The sequence below is a fragment of the Haplochromis burtoni genome, unplaced genomic scaffold (genome assembly GCF_018398535.1).
Source record: "Haplochromis burtoni strain Fernald_Lab_line unplaced genomic scaffold, NCSU_Asbu1 Contig_848, whole genome shotgun sequence".
NCBI lineage: Eukaryota > Metazoa > Chordata > Actinopteri > Cichliformes > Cichlidae > Haplochromis > Haplochromis burtoni.
Genome location: NW_024583209.1, coordinates 85,585 through 109,383, shown reverse-complemented (window position 1 = coordinate 109,383; position 23,799 = coordinate 85,585). Strand labels below are relative to the sequence as shown.

The 23,799-nt window shown below is 42.3% G+C and overlaps 1 protein-coding gene across 1 annotated transcript in view; it reads right to left on the bottom strand.

Moving 5' to 3' along the window:
* Positions 1 to 954: 954 nt before the first annotated feature.
* Positions 955 to 23,799, bottom strand: part of LOC102310650 (chloride channel protein 2) — a 56,748-nt gene continuing 33,903 nt past the window's right edge. The window contains exons 12-24 of the mRNA XM_042215862.1: positions 22,319 to 22,403; positions 20,908 to 21,063; positions 18,126 to 18,195; positions 16,148 to 16,258; positions 12,810 to 13,023; positions 12,139 to 12,272; positions 11,813 to 12,009; positions 10,495 to 10,555; positions 10,100 to 10,164; positions 9,650 to 9,688; positions 8,923 to 9,027; positions 4,983 to 5,069; positions 955 to 2,616 (exon numbers count right to left, since the gene is read on the bottom strand). Coding sequence (XP_042071796.1) covers positions 2,446 to 2,616; positions 4,983 to 5,069; positions 8,923 to 9,027; positions 9,650 to 9,688; positions 10,100 to 10,164; positions 10,495 to 10,555; positions 11,813 to 12,009; positions 12,139 to 12,272; positions 12,810 to 13,023; positions 16,148 to 16,258; positions 18,126 to 18,195; positions 20,908 to 21,063; positions 22,319 to 22,403 — 1,495 coding nt within the window. The 3' untranslated portion in view covers positions 955 to 2,445. The remainder of the gene's footprint in view (positions 2,617 to 4,982; positions 5,070 to 8,922; positions 9,028 to 9,649; positions 9,689 to 10,099; positions 10,165 to 10,494; positions 10,556 to 11,812; positions 12,010 to 12,138; positions 12,273 to 12,809; positions 13,024 to 16,147; positions 16,259 to 18,125; positions 18,196 to 20,907; positions 21,064 to 22,318; positions 22,404 to 23,799) is intronic.

The window sequence follows — 23,799 nt, the reverse complement described above, 5'->3', positions numbered from 1 at the left end:
GTGTGTGTGTGTGTGCGCGCTCCTGGGGTTGGATGATTTACTGGACAGCAGGCTCTTAATTGAATAAGCAGGTGAGCGCAGTAGTCCAGTCCTGTTTCTTTCAGTTAAGAAGGTAAAGCCTTACCTCCTGGCTAACATCTTTGAACGTGTCATTCACCTTTTTCCTTACTTGTAGATTGGACTACTGCAATTCATTGTATTTTGGTCTCGACCAGGCCTTCATCCATTGTCTTCAGATGGTCCAAAATGCAGCTGCTCGCCTGCTAACTGGTACCAAACGGAGAGAGCTTATAACCCCAAATTTTCAAAAGCTCTCTGTAGTTGAGCTTTTGTGTGGAAAACCTGAGCTGCAGTGTTTTTGGAAGGTGTGAGCTGTCAGTAACTGAAACATCTTGTGCGAAGAGCACCTTTTGAAAATAGTTGTATAACCATTGCTTGTAATTTAGTTTTCATTGTATATACTGAGCACTGCAGCAGATTCAGTAGGAGTGAGAAGGCCTTTTTTGTTGAAACCTTTCCCCCATGTTTTTATAGGAGAGTAGGTTAGAAATGGTCTTGTTTGCTTTTGTTTTAATAGGGAAGCTTTTTGTTGTCTGTTGTGTTGTTGGTGGGTTGTTTTTTTTTTTTTTCACGGCTCACGTCTGAAGTAAATAATTTGCTGCTAGCTCCTTCAATTACCTTATTGCTGGCATTTCTTAGGAATGGTTGGAGTGGGAAGTTGCAGCTTCATGTTCAGTCCCTGTGCCGGGTCATAACAGAAAGAGCAAGAATGTAGTCCAGTGTCTGCACATGTATCTTTGGTGTATAAAAAGTGTGAGCTGACAGCCTGATTATAGTTGTGCACGTCTGGGCACAACTATAATCAGGTGTTGTGTTAGTCCTGTGCGTTACAGGTCAAAGTTACACTAACTGAGGAGTACTTTTGCTGTCATGTTGACAATGACAGGCTGCCTCCCAGTGGCCCCTAGAAGTACTGCTTTACAAGGAGAGAATGCTGCAGGAAACTTGGAGCAGCCACAGATGTGCACATGCTGCAGAGTAAGAACTAGTTCCTGATGCAGTTTTTGGTTTTTCTGTGATATTTACTCAAAAAAAATGGCTGTGATCATAAGAGACAATTTAAGGACTGCTTAGTGTTATACAAAGTGGTTTTCACCACAGTGTTGTGGTGTAGGCATTCAGTTAGCAAGTGAAAGGTTGCTGCTTGAGTGTAACCAAACAGACTGTGACAGAAATAGCATGTAGTGTCTAAAAATCCAAGTCAAGCCTGCTGAACTCTCTGTAGTCACCGCCTGCAGCAAGGCAGCTGTTAATTATTACAATCATACTCCTTTAATATTGCAAAAGGTAATGAACAAGACATTACTGACAAAGTAGTCCTGCTTTGAATTACTTTCCACTTTTGATTTACTAATGTACAATTTTTTTCTTTCACAATTTTGCAAAAGTGTGAATGACTGCTGAAAACACGTATCAGCAAATGCATAGACGTAACACATTTAAACCCATCTGGAAAGACAAATTTCACTCCAGCTGTTACTACAGGGTAGAAAGAGGGCAGACGGCAAAGACGAGCAGCTGCAGAAATCCTGATGAAAATGTAGAGACAGAAAGAACTCTTAAACAAAACAGAGGTTTGTTAAAATGTCATGCATTTATTCACTGTTGATTGACAACACAATGTCTGATTTTGGTGTAAAGGTGAGATAGGTCAGGATAGTGTTCGACTCGGTCTGGTTGGGTGAGGGTTAAACTCCACACAAAAATAAGCAATTTTTACCCTCAGTAAATATGAAGCAACTATTTTGAGTCATGAAACTGAAAAATATCACATCAAATTTTTTCTAGTTCAAATCCTTCATCTTTAATGAAATTGTAACAGTTAAGCCTTAATCTGAACATACTACATAGTACGTGGAAAATTCACATGTGGTTAAAGTTTTAGTACGAGTGGAATGTGGTCAAACTGACTCCCCGCGCCCCTGCTCTCTACTGGGAAAACCTCACTTATCACACTCACACTCTCTGCTTATTCCTGGTGATAACGAAGAGGAGGCACTTGTGAAATGAGCATTTGGACTACAATCCAGGTGTGTTTCTATGCCTGTGAGAGCTGTGGCGACAGGATGAAATTAGCTACAGGTGCCTCCATCACTGGCAGGGAGCACGTCTGCTTGCACGGGTTCAGCTCTCAGCCTGACTATTAAGACATAACCAATAATATATGACAATTAACACCTGAATATTAGGTATGTCAGTGAAGAAGAAAGGAATGAGAGTGGAAACAGGAAAACACAAAAGCTGAGGCATCTGCCCCCCTAATGTACAGACCTATACACATTGCACTGTCTGTATTTGATTTTTGCACGTGTAGCTTTGGGAGATTAAAGACTTGAGCACTTTGACACTTCCTCCTTCTCCTCCCGAGACTTGCCGTTGGTCACGTCAGCAGACGTGCTTTGGTGCATCGGTGACGTGCTCTTCTGGTGGCCTCACAGCTTGGAGATAGGTGGTCTCATTCTGGCTGCTGCTCAAGCTGCTGTTCCTGAAGGTGGCCATAGGGGGGGCTACCTTCACACCTTTCAGAGTCATTGAGCCATCTATGGCTTTACGGAGCTAGATGAAGAAAGAAGGCAGGAATTGTTCAATTCCAGGTGAGTAACATCCCAATAAAATTGTTTGAGCCATGCAAACACACACATAACTCAAGGCTTTAAGCTCATAACAAATTTCCCACGTGTGGGACTAATAAAGGTTATCTTATCTTATTATTTTGGATTGCAGTTTAATTTATATGGTGCCAGATCACCACCATAGTCATATAGCATTAAAGGGAGAAAGAGGTGGTGACAGTAGAGAGAAAGAAACAACGTAGTAGTAGTGCCAGTTGCACGACCTGCTTTTTAAGGCTCAGAGTTTTTCATGCCTGAAGACTTTATATGTACAGCACATAAAAATTAACATCTAATAAAAGCAATGATGTATACATTTTATGTGCAAATTAATCGATTATCCCCGCATTAAAGGAACATATGTAATGTGTTGTTCTGTCAGTAAGAATGCTTTTTTTCAGCTGTATAATTACTTTATTAAAAAGGGTGTACCTCAATGTTTTGGTCTTTCAGAGCTTTTCCTTTAATTGGCTTCTTTTAAATATGGGATGTTTTGGCTGTTGTGAGTAAAAATGCTGCAGATCCTGTCAATGTGCTCTGAGAGTTTAGCTGTCCGTCGACCAGAGATGTGACAGTGTCTGTGTGAGAGACGGGCAGACTGGGAGAGGATGGGTTTATCTGCCCTGACTGGGTTTGTGTTTTTTCTTGCTGTTGGACAGAGGTGGGACATAATTCTCTCACCCCAACCGGTCACAGCAGATGGCCCCGCCCCTCCCTGAGCCTGGTTCTGCTGGAGGTTTCTTCCTGTTAAAAGGGCGTTTTTCCTTCCCACTGTCGCCAAAGTTCTTCCTCATAGGGGGTCATATGATTGTTTTTCTCTGTATCTACTGTACAATATAAAGCGCATTGAGGTGACTTTTGTTGTGATTTGGCGCTATATAAATAAAATTGAATTGAATTGAAGAAAGTACAAATACTTTGTTACTATACTTTAGTACAATTTTTAGGTATCTGTACTTTACCAGAGGACTTAATTTTCTGACTACTTTTTACTTTTACTCCCTACATATTTAAACACAAATCTGTTCTTCTTATATTTTCAAAACAGGCTCATTGCTTTTGCTGTAACAGATATGAGTTATTATTTCACGTCTCTGCAAGCCTCCAAACACCAAACTGGTGTGAGTCTAAACAGAAACACATGAAAGGATGTTTGTTTGTTTATTAATCACAAGGAAATGTCATAGAGACGTCAGGGCTTAAAAGTGGGACGGTGGTGAGTTTTTGGTTTGTTTTTTCCTTTCAACATCGGAACGACTGCAGGTCCATAATTTGCGGTTGGGATACTTTGGCATCTAGCTAGCCCTACAGAAGAGGAGTGAGCATAAGCTTTTTTTTTAAATTGTGAAGTTATTGTGACTTTTCAACATCAGCAAACACACAAACTGTGTGCCGTTTGTCACACAGTGTGTTGCAACTAAAGTGCAGCTGCTGGATTTCACAGGGAGAGAAAAGAAAGAGCGCTAGCTTCACTCAGAGATGGAGAAAGATGAGAACGACGGGCAGACTAACTGCTGTCACTCACAGGTCAGTGCAGGATAAACAGGTTAGTTTGCTGCACTGTGATGGGTTTAAAGTAAAGAACAGTGACTGCTGCACAGCGGCTGTGTTTCGTGGTCACAGTTAGCTCACAGTGTAGCACAGATTCATTCACTGAATTCCACCTTCACACCAACTTCATCCAGTCTAACGTGAAGGCGGCATAAACAGTGTAGAGTCGGTGCAGGAAACATCTGGTTGAATCCAGGTGTGCCAGCAGCTCCGCTGATCACAGCCTGTACACTAAGAAAATCTACTGGAAATGAATGTGAGTTTGATTCTTTTCCCCACTCGGAACCATTACAACCAGTTTAGTTTAGTTTAGTTTCGCCCACTTTAACCTCTGACGGTGCACATTTCCCTGTTTACAGTCCCCAACTATAATGTAGGCATAAGAAAATAGAGCTGCTTTCTATTTACTTCTTTTTTTCAGATTCAAGATGAGAATATTTAGAGTTTAATAAAGTTTGTATTAACATCTACTGATATTATTTTAATATTATGCTAATATAGCACAAGGTTCAGTTAGCTTTGCACAGAAACAGAAACATCCTCCAAAGAGCTTTTCAGAGCCTGTACGTTTTTACTTTTACTTGAGTAAAGAAGTTGATTCTGTACTTCAACTTTTACAGTAATATTTTTTAATAGTAGTATTTGTACTTCTGCTTGAGTACAGAATGTCTGTACTTTTACCAACTCTGCTGGTGGAGCGCAGCTGATTAAGTGATCAAACCCATACACCCCAAAAGTCCTGTAAAGAGAGACTATTACTTCTTTGATGGAAACCACCCCGATGAGGCGTCCGATCCTGGTGACGTAGGCGTGGTCGAGGCCCAGCAGAGAGAAGATGGTGTAGGTCTGTGGGAAAACAGCAGAGGTCTGTAGGTAAAAACTTTCTTCTTGCCTAAAGTCCAGTTTGGAAAATGCACCACTGATCTTAATTATCCAAACTTCACCAATATCTAATCACATTTGATTCATTCAACCTGTCACATTTTCAGCTAAATGGGATTTTTTTTTTCCACTGTGGGAAATTTGCGAGGGGGAACCGACATGCTTAACAAAGCCGTGTACACCTGTGGACAGAAGACTCTCTATTAACTCGACTTGATGGCTTTAAGAAATGTTTGAAGCTAATCAAAACACATTTGTTTAATCTGCACATGCGACCTGCACGCAGGATTTTATTGGGTGTATTATGTGTGTTATGGAAATAATATAGGCTACTATTTTGTTAAGTCTAGTGAGGCAGTAATATGGGCTGCATACATATAACTGTGGTCAGTAGTTTCCAACACTCATCATGAGCATGAATATCATGGTGGCTTTTAATGATTTCTTTGAACTGTTGAATGATTGCGCAGCGTCTTTAAAAAGCAGGAACTGGGTGCACAAGTTCAGATCTGTTTAGGATTTTCTCCACACATGTTCAAAAGTATACACCGACTTAAATCTTTAAATAAGTGGTGCTGAAAGTTGGATGATGTCTTTCAACTTTAAAAGGCAGAATCTGTTGACTTCTCAGTCGTGGTCACGTTTGTCTATAACCGAGGGCTGTTAGCAGACAGTTAAAGTGGCAGCTCAATGAGGACCATTAGCACACATCTGTGAAGGCACTAATATTGGTTAATGACACAATCTGGTTTTGGAGTTAGTAGTTTTCATAAGGACCTTGCTTTTTCAGCAAAACAATAGTTATTCTTTTTCCTTTTCTTTGCAGTTGATCTGTATCTGAGATGTATTTGTTTTTCCTTTGTTTTTCACTTTGCTCTTATAAAATCAAATCTTTGTTTTTCTCTAATTGATCATTGTTAGGACAACGTTGAGCCATCACCCAGTCGGCAAAAAATATTTGCCACAATTGCTTCTTATGGAATACATTTATTTTGAAAGTAACAGAAATGGTGCAGTTTGAAATTTCAGTGTGTATATGTAGACATGATGTAATATTATATATGTATTATAATATTATATATATGATGTAATATATACATTTTGTTCTGTCAAACTGTGGATCTTTTCATTTTAGGTCACCTTGCATTGATTTATCATACGTACGTTCTTTAACCCTTTAAGACCTACCATAGAACCAAGTCTGCCAGAGCTTACTTTATATTTTTGCATGCTGTAGTTCCATTTTTGGGAGCATTTCAAGTTGCTATACATCAATACAACCGTTATAGCCCAAATTTTAATAATATGTCTGCATTAAGTGCATAGTAATTACATAAATTTCAAAAAAGTGCAATAAACTACAAAATTTTTTTAAATAGTTTTTGTCATTTCAACATATATTTCTACTTAGAGAAATTTAAGAGGCTTATCCCTCAAAACTTTAAATACAAAAAAGTTGCACAAAATAGTTTCCCACCACAGGAAATTTATTTTGAGTGTCTTCATAGTTTTATTTTTGAAATACACCAATTTTTATATACTGCAGGAAAAACGAAAATAAATATTCTAATACAAATTTTCAAAATAACAGCATGTGCATCAAAATAAACTATTTCCAGCAGTGCAATATGAGTCCTAAGCATCCCAGAAATGACACAGAAAGTCATAAAGTCAAAGATAACTTTTAAAAACAGAAGTATAGGCTCATGAGGCCCTGAAGGCAAAAAACTACATTTCCGCAAAATGACGTCACTTCCGGTTTCGGGCAGGTCATGGCGGACATGCGATAGTTCGCGCTGATGGACGTAGGAAGTGTTACAAACAGCTGATCGGATCGGCAAAGCGTGTTTCTGGAATATTATGTTTTTGTTGCTGCAACTGCTTTTTATGCAGTTTTTGCAAAGATATATGTGGAAGGAAACTGTGACCTTGGACAAGCTGATGGCATAAGATGTAAGTACTAGGGGTGCAACAATACTCGTATCGGTTGTTACGGCTGTGGCCATGAGGACACTGTGTGGGCTGTTTTCTGTCTGTGTTTTCTGTACTGTGCTTAAGACTTGTTCCAGGTCCCTCCCCTAATGAGGAGTCTTGAGCGACTGATTGGACCATGGAGCGGTTGACCACCTTCAAAAAGCCGCTCTGACAGCTCCACAGGAAGAGGGAGAGAGAGAGAGAGTGGAACGAGCGAGTAGCCTGACAGCCGTCGCGGTCCTGACCCTGGTTTTCCAAGCCTGTGCTTATATTGTGTATTTGTGTGAGTGTGAATTGTGAAAGCCGCTCCTAGTGCATTCGCTGAGAGCTTAGGCACTCATGGGCTGAAGCGGAAGGGGTGAGCTGCCTTTTCTTTTGGAATCGTTTTCTCCTGTTTTCTGGGTCAGGGAGCGAGGGATAGCTCTGTCATTTGTTTGTTCTTTTTCTTTCCTAGGGTTTAGTTAGTCTTTTCTGGTGGGACTTAGTTGGTTTTGTTTATTATTTTGGCCTGGGCTCACCCTGGAGCTATGCTTCTTGTCCTTAAATAAAATCACCTTTTTTACTCACAACTGGTTTGGATGTTTGGCTTGGGAACCAGGGCGGGGATTTGTCTCTCTCTCCTCCAACCTTATGTGCGTCCCTACACGCCTAGACTAGGGGCGTAACATCGGTATTGAACTGTTCGATACAGTGCTTTAGGTTCGGTACGCATATGTATCGAACAATACAAAATTTTTAATTTATTTGATCAACTTTCCTTCTGACGATGCTGTCTGTGTTGAGCGCTCAGTGGATCTGTGCTCGACAGTGTAGCCTAGGCGGAGTAGTCGAACGCAGATTCACTGAGCGCAGGGCAAGCTAGTGAGACAGAAGTTAAGCTCTCCTTGCAACATGGCAAATTGAACCTCCTCCACCCTCATTCAGATCTGGCGTTTGGAACTATTTTGGTTTTCATGTGACGTATGACCCTGAAGGTAAGCGCGTCATGGACTAAAGTAAAACAGTATGTTGGATGTGCCACGCTAGTGCGTTAGCGCAGTTAGCTCGTTAACGTGTTGACACCGTCCAAGCCCACGCACGGGGTAGCTCGTTAACGGAGATTTGCCGTGTTGTGGCGTTAACGTCATTTTAACGAGATTAACGCTGACAGCACTAGTGGGAACACAACGAATATGACTGCACATTTACGCCGACATCATCCTAGTGCAAAGACAAGTGGAAGCAGACAAAAACAACAAGCACGCATGCTACAACCCTTACCTGAGTCATTTAGACAGCCGTTAGCACATGATTCTCCTTATGGGGACCTGATATGTTTAATATGCTGCTGAGAATATAGCCCAGAAGAAGCGTATAGTATAGCTTTTATTTTGAAAGAGCCATTTCTCTGTAATAAACTCTCTTTTCCAAAGATGAGTAATTCCTCAATCAAAAACTGTACTTTTGAGTTAAAATATATATTTATAATTTTAATAAATGACAAATTAAAAAGGCATGAACATATTTTTTTTGTATCGAAAAAATATCGAACAGTGACACCAAAGTATCGAACTGAACCGAACCGTGAATTTTGTGTATCGTTGCACCCCTAGTAAGTACAACTCTTTCATATGCAAAAGAAATTATTGCGCTAGCTTATGTGGTTGCAGATCTACCGGGATTTAAAAATAGTTACACAAAACGGAGCGTGCCCGCTCCGACCGGCTTTAAAGGGTTAAAGGATCAAATACAAGTCAACCGTTGTCCCCTAACCCTAAAATACTGGAAAATACTGCTGTCACTGTGACAGACACATACAGACTGACTGTCGCAGTATTCAGAATTCAGAATTCAGAATTCAAACCTTATGCAGTGATGTACACTCCAGCAGCTGGATCAGGGCAGGGTTAATCTTGCAGTTGTTGAAGTTGACCCTCTCATCAAGTTGCCTTGCCTCCCAGTCTGTAATCTGCAAGTCAACAAGAGTGAAACTCCTTTTCAGCATCCCGTCTTGGATTGATCACTTCATAGCAGTTAGTGATCTACATTATTTTCCCTTAAGATGACTTTAGTAATAAATGATTTGCTTACAGTAATACAGCCTGTCATTCTTGGCCTAAAGTGTATTTTTTGAATAATTAGGCCTCATCTTATCTTAAACACCAACAGAGCAATTTGCTGTCACACTGCTGGCTAAGACTCGCCTCTGTCAGTGCGCCCCAGGGTGGCTGTGCCTACAATGTAGCTGCCATCACCAGTGTGTGAATGTGTGTGTGAATGGGTGGATGACTGGTTGTGTAAAGTGCTTTGGGGTCCTTAGAGACTAGAAAAGCGCTATACAAATACAGGCCATTTACCATTTAAGACAATCTGAACACAGTTCCATCACCTTCTTTTCAAACTCTTGTTTTTGAAGATGTTTCGCCTCTTCTCCAAGAGAATTCCTCATTTCTAAATCTGAACAGGGGGCTGGGTGGAAACCTTTGTAGTCCCCCCATTTTCTCATGTCCCAGAGCAACGAACACTCTACTGCGACGCTTGTGATCTGCTCATTGGTTGCTCTGTCTGTGTGGATTGTCTGAACATCTTACCTCACTAGTGGGATCTTGAACATCTCGATCATCTTGTACCTGAGAAGCAACAGAAAGCAACGATAGTCAGCGTGTACACTGAACCCAATAACACAACTCAGTGTGAATGCCACAAACACAGGTAAAGGCAAACAACAGCCCTCAGCAGGTTGTTACCTCCATAAACATTTAGCACTATGTCTGTGCACAGAAGATGGACAAAATGACATGAGTCACTGAATGAGTGACTACAAGGACATCAACATTGCAACTTAAAGCTGATGCTGTTTGATGATGACGTCCAGTGTCAAACTACCAACGCTTGCAGATTGCTTGCAGATTGCTTTGTGGCAGATTGCTTTGCAGCAATCTGCCACAAATACTCCAGAGGTCTGAGTGAGACGGGCTATGTTAGGACACCTTTCTGCAGGGTGGAAGTGTGGGTGTGTGGGTGGGATGTCACTCTCTTACCTCTTCTGCATCTGAACTAGCACAGAAAATGCTTCTCAGTGTGACTCCTGATTCATCTCGTGAGCCTGCATCAGAGACAGAGACACAGACACACAGACCGCAACATAGTCAGGAGGTCCAGCTTAGTGAGCTCAGGGAGTGAAATTAGCTGGTTTGTCTTGTATTTTTAATCAGTGGCCACAAAGCAAACATTTAAAGTGTGAGCTAGAAAAACCGGTGTGTTTATACCTATTTAATTCAAACAGTTTCAGGAGCTGCTCGTCACATAAGGAACAGAGAGAGCAAAACCCACACTTCTATTAAATTTCTATTTCCTTTTGTTTCGAGCCACATCAGTCTGGTCTTCTGAAACTCTGCTGTGTGCATGTATTTGCACAGGTAAGTGTAATTCTTACTGTTGGAAAGCTCAGTGGGTCGCTCCACCACAGGCAGCGGGTTCAGCTCCTCATTAGTGATCTACACACACGCACACACACACACAGACTGATTAAACAAAATCACAATCACGTGCACTACTGTGGGCTGATGCAACAGAAACACGAGCACACGAATGAAGAGAGCAAACCTGCAGCACCAGAGCTACACTAAGAATTCTCATATTAGTCTGGCCTCAAATGTATGACCTCAGTCAGTCCCCCTGCTGACTTTCCTTTCCCTGACAACATTTTCTCTACGTATACTGAGGATTTTTGAAATGGCCAGAAAAAAAAATCATGTTTTGCCAAGAAAATATGCTTATCAACATATCAGACAATATCAAATCAAAAGCAGACAGTATTACAGCAGACTGCTCGACTTCCACATCCATGCCTGAGGACGCTCTGCTTAGCCACTCACTCATGTTAAGCAATGCAGTGCAGCAGCTGCAACAAAACATCTTTCATCTATAGACATCTATCTGCAACCTGTCTGCCAATTTCAGTTTATTTCCTCTGCAAACACAGAAATGACCTCGTGCATTCATTCAATTCAACACTTTGATACACAACAATTGCTATGAGCAAGCAATGGACCAGACGGGGTGTGGAGCGAGAGGAAGAGTGAGAACTGAGGAAAAAAACAATGAAGCATGAGCAGGTGTGTCACGGTTTGCGGGGCAAGCCGTGTGGAGTTGTAGAAAAGGACCCAAAAAGGCGGCAGCTCTGGTGCAGGTGAATATTTATTTACAACGGTGGGCACAAAACAGCACTGGTGGAAAAACAAGAAACCGGAAACCTAAACTGGGTAAGCTAATAACGCAAACCAGAAATGAGGATGCAGGGAGGTCCGGGGAAATACATATGAAAAGACGCAGGGAGACCGAGGGGAAACAACACAGACGAACCAGCAATTACTATGACAGAAAATACAACTTAAATACACTCAGAGAACACAGGGAGATTACACACAGGTGGGAGACACAGCTGGGAGTGATAAACATGACGAGACCCGGGAGGCAAACTGAAAACACACACATAAGACGCAGACCTTCACAATAAAACAAGAACACACAGGCGGGAACAGGGTAAACACCAATAGAGGAGAACAGAACCAAAATCGCGAAGAGAAAACACAAAACGCTGGGTCAAAAGGACCCAGGATCATGACAAGGTGAATGGGTGAACATAACAAACATGCAGATAAGTCCAAAGTTTCAGGTGAAAGAAAATGTTGAATCTGTCACTCATATTAGAGCTCCTCTCACAAAGCATGTGTCCTCCTGTGACCTCTCACCTGGATGTGGCCTTCCTCCGGGCCTGTCTGCAGGCTGCTGTTGTTATTGCTGGGTGGGTTCGACTCAGTGGAGAGGATCTTCTTCTCCTCAGCGCCTCGTTCTTTGATGCACTGCAGACGTCTGGCACAGCTGAGCTGCTGCGAGAGCAGCGACTGGAGCTGGGCACGCTCAATGGAACCCAACAGGATCATTGACTCTGGGAGAGGAGGATAAACAGGGGCGAAGGAGCAGTTTTTTATGTGACGTATCTATTGTTCATGTGTGTGTTTATTCATGGGGGTAGTGAGTTATTATATGAACATCACAGTGTGTAGCAGTGACTTACCAGCTGATTTGAGCAGGGGTAGAGCCTTTAGTCGACTTTTCATTAGGATGTTTAGCAAGTCTCTGTAGCTGCAGCTGAGTGTGATGTACTGCACGTCGCGCACCATAATGTCCTCCACACGAATGTTATACACCCTGAAATGAGAACGGAGAGGATTATGAATCTGCTGTAGATAGGAAGGACTCGCGAGAGTAGGAAAAAACATGAGTATGTGTTTGGGGAAATAAATGGCAGCAACAAAGTTCTGTAGGAAGATTTTTTTTTTTACAGATTCTTGTTTAATTCCATGCAACTCCATTTTAATGGGAGGAGAATCGGGCCCAATGAGGAGCAGCCAACCGCTGTGACTGACCGGCTTCGACTTGAACATCGAAGAAGACAACTTTATGAAGTTTGTATCATTTCGGTCACCAAATACCTGATCAGATATTAACTTAGTATTGTTTATGCACATTGATTTCAAGCATTTCCAAATGTTCTTAATTACCTACGTAATACATTAGTTTTATGTTTGTTTGTTTTTTTTGGGGGGGGGGCAGTTATTATTAGCTTTTAATAATTAAACAGTTAAAATTATTCTTGTTTGATGTTTCCCACTTCTAGTTTTTCAAAAGGCCAAAACCTATTTATCATGACAGTTGTGTGCTTGTGTTTCTCCAGTGTATACATACTCGTGCTGACCCCAGCCCAGCTCTGGGAGATAGGGAAGCTTCTTTATCTTGATGATGGAGTCATAGATGGAGGGCTGCAGGGACTGGGCCACAAGGTTGGCCAGGACCACTGCTATCAGGGCTGGCAGAAGGTGGGAGATCTGTCCAGTCAACTCAAGCACCATGACCACGGTGGAAAATGAGTGGCTGACTGCTCCGGACAAAGCTGCAGCACCTTTTGTTGGGAAGAGGAACAGCGAGAGAAATTACTGCTTAAATGTTTGTGTGCTACAGTTGTGCCAAAAACCCAGTTGCAGCATGGGAGACCAACAACTAGCCTAGCCAGTTGAGGCACTAGTTCAAATGGTGACCATACAGCGTGACTTTCGTGGCCTTCTGCAGGACTAGTTCAAGTGCCAGATGGATGTGGTGGAGAGCCTAGCTGTAGGGTTGGCTCCTTGCTGGCACCACCACTACTCCCAATGTGGAGGTGACCCTATACCACATGGGAGAGGGTGCACTTAAGGAAGATTGGACACTGTGGCTGCTGCCTCTGCTGATGAGGAAGCTCAGCTGGCGGCTCTCAGCTCACCTGTGATGGCAAGGGGCTGTCTTGCAGATGGCCAAAGGGAAAATGTTGACCAGCTGGAGCTCACACTGAAGGACCACTGCCAACGATTGACAGGAGACTTGGCGGGGCATGAGGACCGGCCGTACTCTTATGCCAGGTGACTACCGCCCTATAGCTGTGGCCCGGCCCTGGCTCTGGTGGAGACGGGGGTGCTCGAACGTTGGAGTGGGTCTGTAGCCAATATTTCCATTGGGACAGCCACAGAGCAGATCAGTTTTCGGCAGAACATATGCAATGGAAGTCCACAGTCCTGGAGCGCCTGAGGGAGGTGGGGCTCTTAGTCAACCCAAAGAAGTGTACAGTTGGACAGATGTACAGTATCTATCTGAAGGCAACCTTCAGATAGAGAAAACGACAGCCATCGTATCCTGCCCATGTTGCAAGACCAGAGAGGAGGTGAGGTGGTGTTTGGGGAATGCTGATTTAATACGATGGCAGAGTGTTACAAACCAGCGGTAGGCTGGTTTGTTCCTGGTTTTGTGGATCAAACTAGCCCCATTAACTGATTTCACCCAAAAGACTGGCCCAGATCTGGTACAGTTGATGGTGATGCACCAGGTAGCATTTTTGCAGGTAAACAAGGTTGCCCTGCTGCACACTCCAAACCTTTCCCTCCGATTTATTCTGCAGACTGATGCCCTCAACCAGGGGTCTCAAACTCGCAGCCTGTGGGCCATTTGCGGCCCACGTCACCTCTACTTGTGGCCCGCATATTGATGTGAAGAAATAATTTTAAAAAGCGATTATACGAGAAATGATTTAATACGATGGCAGAGTGTTACAGGCATGGCCCTTTAAGACTGTAGCCTCATGGGCGGTGTAGTCCTTGCAGCAGGGAGAACGTGTGGGACCGCCCCTCCCGCTGTGTGTGTGTGTGAGCGTGAGGGAGGGAGAAAAAGGAAAGTCGAAGAGTACGAGATGCTACCGAGCAGAAACGGGAGATGGAAGCATGTAAACATAAAAATAACCACTGCAGCCAAAAAGAGTGCCTGACGAGCCCAGTAAGCTATTAAGACTCGACTGTACACTGTGTTCGTGTTTTCCTCCGGAACAATAAAGTTCTGCTGGAGCAGCCTTTCAACGCTTCTTTCTCTCGCTAGCAAAGTAAAGCTAGTTCCACGAGCCCGACACGGAACCCAAAGTATTAGCCAGTGGTCTCCTTACCGCGGATCGGAGCTGCGGACCTGGCCGAGGTAACAAGAAAGTGCAAACATGTTGAGGGCTGTGTTAGTTCAGCGAGAGATTTATTTGGAAGGAAAACAATTTTCACTTGTAGTCGAAAACTAACGTGTACGCTTATGCCTGCATTTTTATTTTGTTAAATACAAACAAAATTGTAGCAAAAGTGCTGCCATGTGTCTGACCAGAAAGAGCTGTTTATTTGTTAGTTCAGTGAAACTACTGTACTATACTGTGCTATACTGCTGAGTGACTGTCTTCTACTCGTCAAATACATTTCATTGCAATGCTGACCCTGTGCTAACTTGCATATGACAAATGAAACTGAAAGGATTCAGATAGTTAAGAGTGAGAAAAAAATTGTTTTCACGTTTGCAATTTTGTCTTGTTACACAATATTTGGAATTAAATAAAACAAACAAAACACTACATTTTAGGAAATATTAGTGGGTGTTTTTTTTTTTGTTGTACTACTTGGACACTTAAGTGGCCCTCCAATGAGATGACGGTGCCCGGTGCCAGAAGTGGCCCGCGGCTCATTTGAGTTTGAGACCCCTACCTGTTTAAGGCCTTCCAAGTTGAGGCAGCTTTGTCCCAGCAGGTGAGGGGGCTTGACTGTCTGGTCATTTATATAAGCCAGAAGCTGTCTGAGCGGGAAGGTAGATACAGCTCTGTGGACGAGCAGTATCTGGCAATACAGTGGTTGGTTGACCTTCTTCATTACTACCTCCTGGGCGACTCTTTTATCCTCTGTTCAGATCATGCCCCACTACAGTGTCTCCACTGGAAAGCAAAAGTGCTGAAACATTCACGAAACTCCCGAGGTGTGTGCATAGGGTTCTTTGTGAGCTACAAGGGTCTCCAAAATGTTAAGAATGTTATTTTATTTACTTTGTACCAAAGAAAGTATTTGTCATTTTAAGTAGAATGTGTCATGGATCGCTGTGTGGCAGGCAGGATGAGGACCCAATCGCAAAACTCACAGACTCAGGGGATGAACTCAAAAAGCAGCTTTATTGCTGACAAAGGATGACAGGAAATACAAAACTAAACTGGGAAAAACTAACATAAAGCTCACCAAGGAACACAGGGGAATCACACACAGCATGAGGGAGAACGCGACCCAGAACTGAGGGAGACGCAGACATAAATACACAGAGGGTTAACGAGGGAAGTGGGAGCACACGGGGAACACAGCTGACACAGATAATCATAACAAGACACGGCAGGAGTGAACACCACACTGACGGGAGACGGGCAAAGTAAAACAGGAAGTACAGAGGTTCAGACAGGAGGAGAGAGAGCACGGGGAAAACACAGACATAACGGGCTGGGGAAAACATAGAATAAAACACAAGGAGAGATGAGGGCTCACAGATACACAGGGGCACACAGGAGGTAACCAAATAAGGAACATCTTAACTAAATAATCCTAGGAACCAAGGCATAACTAGGGAATAAAATACAAAACGCACAACAACTGAGAATACTGGGCCCACATGGCCCAGGACCATGACAGAATGTAGTCAGGAGAGAGTTGCTAACTTACCCACCACAGCGTAGCCTCCTGGCACTATGGGATAGATAGCATGACCTGCATGAATGCCTTCCGGGAACCAGTATGCCATGCATTCTCCAACCAGACGCCCCAAGCCGGCCCCTGAAATGTGGAAGGAGATAGAGATTCACAACCAGTATGTGGCTGTTTATCAAAATCAGCAGTTCTTAGACTTGCAAGAATTTTCCAACATGTGCACAGAAAACTGAAATCGCTGTGGCTTGAGCACCATCAGCCTGACAAAAATAAATTGCTAAGTCAAAATATAAAACTTATCTAAAACAAAAAAAAGTATTGAGTTTTGAAATCATTATTGAATCAGTCACTACAGTAATCTAAAATAGGGTTGTCAAACTTTGGCTCAGAGGCCAAAATGAACCTTGCAAAGACTCCAATGTGGTCCACTGGAGAACTCTGGAAAATGAAGGAGTTCACAGATTTTAGGCTTGGAAAAGGCTGACTGGGGAACCAAGAACTCAGTCTCTACAGGACTGGAAACAGTGAGTTAAGTGTCACCAGGCTGGCGAACAAGCTGCTGACTCAAAGACCTAAACGTCACCTTGAACATTGTCCAATTCTGAGACAATAATTTCACTTACTTTGCTGTCAGCTTCACAAACACCAAAATCATTGAAATAATCTCAGCTCAAAAACATTCTTGTACCCAATTTTTGTTATTCAGGCGGGGACAGCTGACGCCCAGCTGTTGCCAGTGCTTGTCCTGTCTTCCAATGTGAGGGCAGCGGTAACCCAGCCTACTCCCGCACCCGCACCTACTCGAGTGGGATTGCCATTCAGTCTGCTCCAGTACCCATGCTGGTCCCCAGGGTGAGGCCAGCCAAGACACGGTTGCCTATAGCTTGCCCATCAGCTTGAAATGACGAAATGCAATATCCCAGAATCCATTTCGCCCAAAACTCAAACGAGGCAGTGGCGGAGGAACACAGAGTGGCAGAGTTTGAAATATTACTCTGTCTGGGTCACAAAATAAACTTTTAAGATATTTTCATGCGAGAATGGTGCTGTGTAAACTTCAAATATCTGCTCGATTTATCAAGACATCACATATTTGCATAAGTGCTCTAACGTTCTCGGAGATGCCTGTTGAAGGAGTATTGAAGGTCTCTGTTTTGAGGTTTCTTACCACTCTACAGTTTCAGTGCTCCTCGATGGGTAGTTGGCAAATGTTTGTAGGCAAGTCAATTTCTTCTTGACTGTCATTACTGCAAACTACTGTCAACCCCAGCAATCTGCTAGTAACCAAATCATTCACAATGTTTTCTGTAGTAGTGGCGTAAAAACCTCTCTGTTACCATTTTTGCATAATGACAGCAAGCAAGCAACTTCACACAACCACTAGCTAAACCCTTCAAGAATACTTCTTTTGTCCACTGGTGATTACTCAGAGCTAGGCATGCATGACATTACTTGAACTTCCAGTAACACAGTGAGGAATCTGACTCAATGCACATGTTAAACAAAATATAGGTCTGCCTTTATGCACTTTTTAAACATACTACACAAATATTTTGTCTGAGTGATGTTGAAAAACAAATTCATGGATGTGTTACTTCTAGGCTGGAATGTTGTCAGTCGTTATTATCTGGATGTCCTAAAAACTCCCTGATAAGCATTCAGTTAGTCATCTCTACTTTCAAGATTAGGCTTCAAACTTTGCTTTTTGCCAAAGCATATCGTTAGGGCTGGTGACCCTGAATCCTTCCTTAGTTATGCTGCCTTAGGTCTAGCCTGCTGGGGGAGTCTTTCCTTTTTCCCATTTCTTTTCATTCTGTGTGTATATATACAACTACAATTTTTATTTATTAATCTCTGGCTGTCTTCAACTGTGCCTTTATCCTGTTTCTCTCCCCTCACAGTCATGGCAAATGACTGTTCACCCCTGAGCCTTGTGTTAACCCCTTCAAATGTGTTTCATCTGTTCTTCTTCACAGAAAAACACACATCTTACCAATGACAAGTACTGGCATGAAGGCTCCATAGGGCACTGGCATGGTGATGGCCAAGGCACACATCCAGAACTAAAAGAAGAAGAAGACATCAACAGAAAGAATAGGGTGACATTTCAGGAGCTGCATGGTATTATCTGGTGTGTTTCTAGATTCCAGCTCACCACAAGGCAGACCGCAGTCTAAACCCAGATGCTATTTTATACAGACCTTGACCTATTTGGTTTCAATGTGCGATTTCTGTTTTACTCTGCTCAAAGTTTTTTAGATTTACTGTAGGGTTATTTTAATTTGCACAGCTCTTTTCTATAGGCTTATTGTAGCCAGTGTGTGCACACAGGAGATGCACAAATTGGTCACATGCAGTGTAGCTTGCATAGTAAATTGACTGAGGAAGTTTTCTCTGACCAGACATCCTTAAATTTCAGTTGAATACCCTTGGTCTAAATCACGGGTCAGCAACCGTTCTGATAATGCTACTCATTATCAGAACGTTTCCTCAGAAGTCAATGTGCCATATCAACCATTGCATTAGCAATCATGCTCAACAGTTCCACGCTATATAGAATAATTTTAAAGAACTATATTTGTTCGCAGATGTTGGCAAAGTGCAGATCAGCTGTTGGGGGCGACAGTGGCTCAGGAGGTTGGGAAGCATATCTGTAACCGGTTTGATCCCCGGGCTCTCTGTTCTGGTTGTTGTGTCCTTGGGCAAGACACTTTACCCTACTGCCTACTGGTGTTGGCCAGAGGGGCCGATGGCGCGATATGGCAGCCTTGCTTCTGTCAGTCTGCCCCAGGGCAGCTGTAGCTACAACTGTAGCTGCCTCCACCATGTGTGATGTGAGAGTGAATGAATAGTGGCATTGTAAAGCCTTTGGATGCCTTGAAAAGCGCTATATAAATCCAATCTATTATTATTATTATTAAACAAAACGCAAATAAAAAAAACCAACACTTTTTATCCAAAACAAGAACTCTATAACAGCAAAGGAACTGCACAACAGAAAATACAAATGCTATTTATGGTCTACTCACAACAGTGATAAGGAAAAATACTAAGGCATGTTTGTTAATACAAGTTATTGTGGTCTATGGTCTCCCACTCAGAGACACAGGTCTCCAAGTGTCCGGCAGTCAGACGGCTACGGGAGGTGCTGAGAACATTATTTGTGTGATAGAAAGTCTGCTCACACACATATGTGGAGCCAAACACTGTCAATAAGGCCTGTGCAATGCTCTGAAGACAGTTACACTTGTCAGGTAGTGATGTCCAGCAGGTGAAAATACACGAGACAAATCCAGCTGCCCATTAAAGCTTTCTGGTTTAATCAGAAAAGAAAGCATTGGTCCAAACACCTGCATTGTGAATTCGTGGTGCTGATGCTGTGCTGAGCAGACAGCTCTTGAATGTTTGAAGTTTTGGAATGTGGAAGTGGCACAACTAATGTAAGCTAATTAGTGATGTGCACCAGTGGCCCGTCCATAGATTATTATTTTTTTAATGCACCTTCTCAGATTAATTCACTGTGTGCCGTGCCATCATACAACCCTTTGCGTGCCAGCTGTGGCACGCATGCCCAGGATTGCCAACCCCTTTAGAGTCAAAATGATAGCCTAGCTGGATCATCTTCTTATGTTAAGATGTTTGGAACCATTAACCATAAAATAATCATTCAAAGTTTCTTATTCGAAGAGAAGAATGCAGCTTATACTGTCATGGTCCTGGGTCATTTTGACGTTTGGCGTTTTGTGTTTCCTTGAAGTTCATTTTTGTGTCTTGTGTTTATTCTGATTTTGTATTAGTTTAGGGTTGAACCTGAAGTTTAGTGTTTTATCAGCCCTACCTGTGTCTGTCCTCGGTGCTCTGTTGTATGTGTGTGTTGTGTGTATCGTGTGTGTGTGTGTGTGATGTGTGTGTGTATATTTAGTGGGTGTCGGTCTGTGTTCGTTGTCGGCTCGTCTGCGTTCATCTGTGTATCTCTGCGTTTTTGGTATCCTCCGTCAGTCTGCGTCTCTCTGCCCTTCACTCCGTCTCCTGAGCATTTCTAGTTGCTCTTTAGTTTTCCCAGTTTAGGTTTCCGTTAGTATGTCTCATGATTCGTTGTGTGTTCCTGCCACTGTCACCTGTAAATAAACTCTCACTCATATCATCAGTCGGCTGCCTGCATTTTGGGTCCTCCTTTCATTCCACAACACGACTGCTGCCCCAGCCGTGACATAGACATTTAACATTGACATCAGCTCACTAGCAAGATTGGTGTGACAGAGCCAATATCAGTGTGCACCTGACACTCCTACACCATGATAGAAAATCATGTCCTACCGTCAGTGTTCTTTAAATGCACGTGTGCTGCACACGCAGCTTTCAGACCAACCTGGTATCAAAGCAAAGCATGTAATACATAGAGTGGTCCACTGTTTCCATTTCACACTTTGCCTCTCCAAAGCATGAAATGGACATCCATGCACTAGTTGCAGTCGCAGTAAGCTGCAGCACCAGCAGAGGGAGATATTTTCTTTCCAGCAAATAAAATTATCATGGGAAAGCTTTTAAAAAGACATTAATAACACATTCACATGTAAATAAATGTGGACCTCTGGATTAAAAAGGGGGGATAGCACCCCGTATATGTATAATAAATCCTGTCAGGAATTGTGCATGAATTTAACATACTTTACATAGAATGACAAATTCATTTTATACAATATGAAAACTTGCAGACAGACACATTTACTAGCATAAATCAAACCTACAGCTTAGTACATATATTTTCACCTTACTCTCATTATGGTGAAAAGGGCCAGTGTGCCAAAGACGGTGACTTGTGGGTGCATCCAGACTCGTGCGTTTCCAATGTAGTCAAACTCTTCAGCGATGCCGTCTTTAGTCCATGTGCGGTTGTCCAGTAATGTGACCAAAGCCTCGTTCTGTGTCAGCTGGAAAAATTGGAAAATTAAACAAATAAAAAAAATACAATTACTACGAATGTGACTGAGTCGGAGCTCTTTCACAGATAATAGAAACAGAAACACATGACAGATAGTTGGTGTCCATGTAGAGGAATGCCCAGACCTCTACATTGGAGAGCCAAACAGCCACTTCACAAGCGCATGGCACAACAAGAAGAGCCACCTCCACAGGACAAGACTCAGCAGTCCATCTGCATCTAAAGGTCAAAGGTCACTCTTTCGAGGATGCCAATGTTCACATTTTGGACAGAGAGGACAGATGGTTTGAAAGAGGAGTGAAAGAAGCCATCTATGTCCACTGTGAGCGACCATCTTTGAACAGAGGCGGGGGTTTACGACACCAACTCTCTGCCATCTATAATCCAGTTTTGAGATCCCTTCCCAGACGCCTTAACGCCCACTCACATCCTGGGCCATCTGACCTCAGGAATTCGCATGATAAGGTGGGGCCAGGTTTCACAATGACTCACCCGAAACTCTGGCTGATTGGGACCCACACCCAGTTTCACACCTTGGCTCAGGATTAGAGGATCATCAGGGGGTCCTTTTGTCCCTCTGTGGGGGGAAACTCCCACTAGGTTTATATCTGGGACTCTCCACCATTTGACCTTAGAACTGAAGAAGCTTCTCGGATGAGAGGTGAAACGTCTTCAACTCAAAGAAGTCCAGACGCTTTTCTTTGCAAGCTCCTTTGACTACGATGACCTGGATGACTGAGAACCTTCACAGACATATTTCATTCAAAATTCAGTGTGTGTCTTGAAACCCTAGAAGATAATTTCTAATGGTTTCAATATTATCCTTTTATTTAACATTAGCATTTCCATGATGTGTAATCCGCAGAAAATTTTTTCACTTTTTGAGTTAGTTGATGATGTATTTTATTATACAATGAATGACTTCAATTTAACAAGAACGGGCTGAATTTTAAGTCTTATTGATATATCAATAATTTGGTATATCAATAATTAAATGATTTAAGATGGATAAAGACTGTTTTCAAACCATACAACATACAAGCCCCATTCTGATTCTGATTCTGATTCTGATGTATGATATGTAAACCATCTTTAGATACATTTCAAAATTAGCTTAATTAGAATAAAGAGAAAAAGCCCTGCATATTTTTTAAAAGAATTCTTTGATGTCTACTGTAATAACTGTAGAGTGATGAGTATATGTAATAAAAATAATATATGGTTCATGGGCTTTGTGAACCTACCTCTCCAGCCATAAATTGTCCAAAACCAGAAGGAAACAATAGTGACGAAATGAGGAAAGAGACCATCACTGGATACACAAGACATCTAAGAACATAGATATATAACAGAAAGAACAAGTAAGCAAGGGTAAAACAATAAAATGCTTTAAAACAATAACATACAACATACAAAACAATAACAAACAACAAAATACTACTTTGTGCCCTCGAAATAGTATAACGTGCCCACGAAATACTTATTTGTGGCCACGCAATACTATTTCGAGGGCACGAAGTAGTATTATAGGTATTTAGTAGTAGTATTATAGGTATAACGTGTGCACGAAATGCTAATTTGTGGGCAAGAATTGGGTATAACGTGGCAACAAATTACGCATTTGTGGCAACGAAATAGTGCGCACATCATATTGATACAATTCCTGGACAGCTGCGTAGAGACATAAGCATAAGAGTAGGCTAAACCTATGCACCGTGGACAGAGACAGTATGATTGAGTTTTATTTTAGGCTGGGGATGAGCTACAAATGCATTTTGAAAAGCCTGGCAATGCAAGGAACCATTATTACGGAGAGACATTTAAACAGGATATTGAGAGCCCAGTTGCTTTACAGATGTAAGTACGACCTGGACGCCGGGATAGATTTTATTGTCAACCAACTGCAAGGGCCTGGGAAGGATCACAGTTATCAGTCACGTGTTTCGTGGGCACAAATAAGTATTTCGTGGGCATGTTATACCCATTTCGTGCCCACGAAGTAGTATTTTGTGGCCACAATATATTTATTTTTGGACCATGTCATCAGAGGGGCTCTGTAGTTTTGCTGCTAGTGGTACTGGTACATTATACAAAGTCAGTGGAATAATGAAGGAGGAGGACTACCTCCATATTCTTGAACTTCTTAAAATCAATAGCCAGATGTATGAAACCTGGATATAGTCCGGTGAACACATATCAACACTAGTTTTGGAATGGGTAAAGTGGGCTAACATTAGGAGGCTTCAGGAAATGCTTTCCTAAAGTCTCAGCCTATGCTTCAACGTTGGGTCCATTTTATTATGTCTCTCTGTGCTGTGCAGGTTTCTAGAGTTACGTGGTTAAATTAAGAGTAAATTATAAGTGAAACTATAAAATGCACTTTCTTATCAAATGGAAGTGTGGATGCTGATAGCTGAATGTTAAGTTAAAAATGTTAAATGAGCTGGAAAATACAGAATTTTCCACCTGAAAACAAAAGTGCAGAACTGTTAAAAGCTGACATTTACACAGAAGTTGAAAAGTACAGGCTGGGCCATTTATATGGATGCAGCATAATAACATGGGAATGGTTGGTGATATTAAAGTCCTGTTTGTGGCACATTAATATATGTGAGGGGGCAAACTCCTCACGATGGGTGGTGACCATGGTGGCCATTTAGAAGTCGGCCATCTTGGATACAACTTTTGTTTTTTCAATAGGAAGAGGGCCATGTGACACATCAAA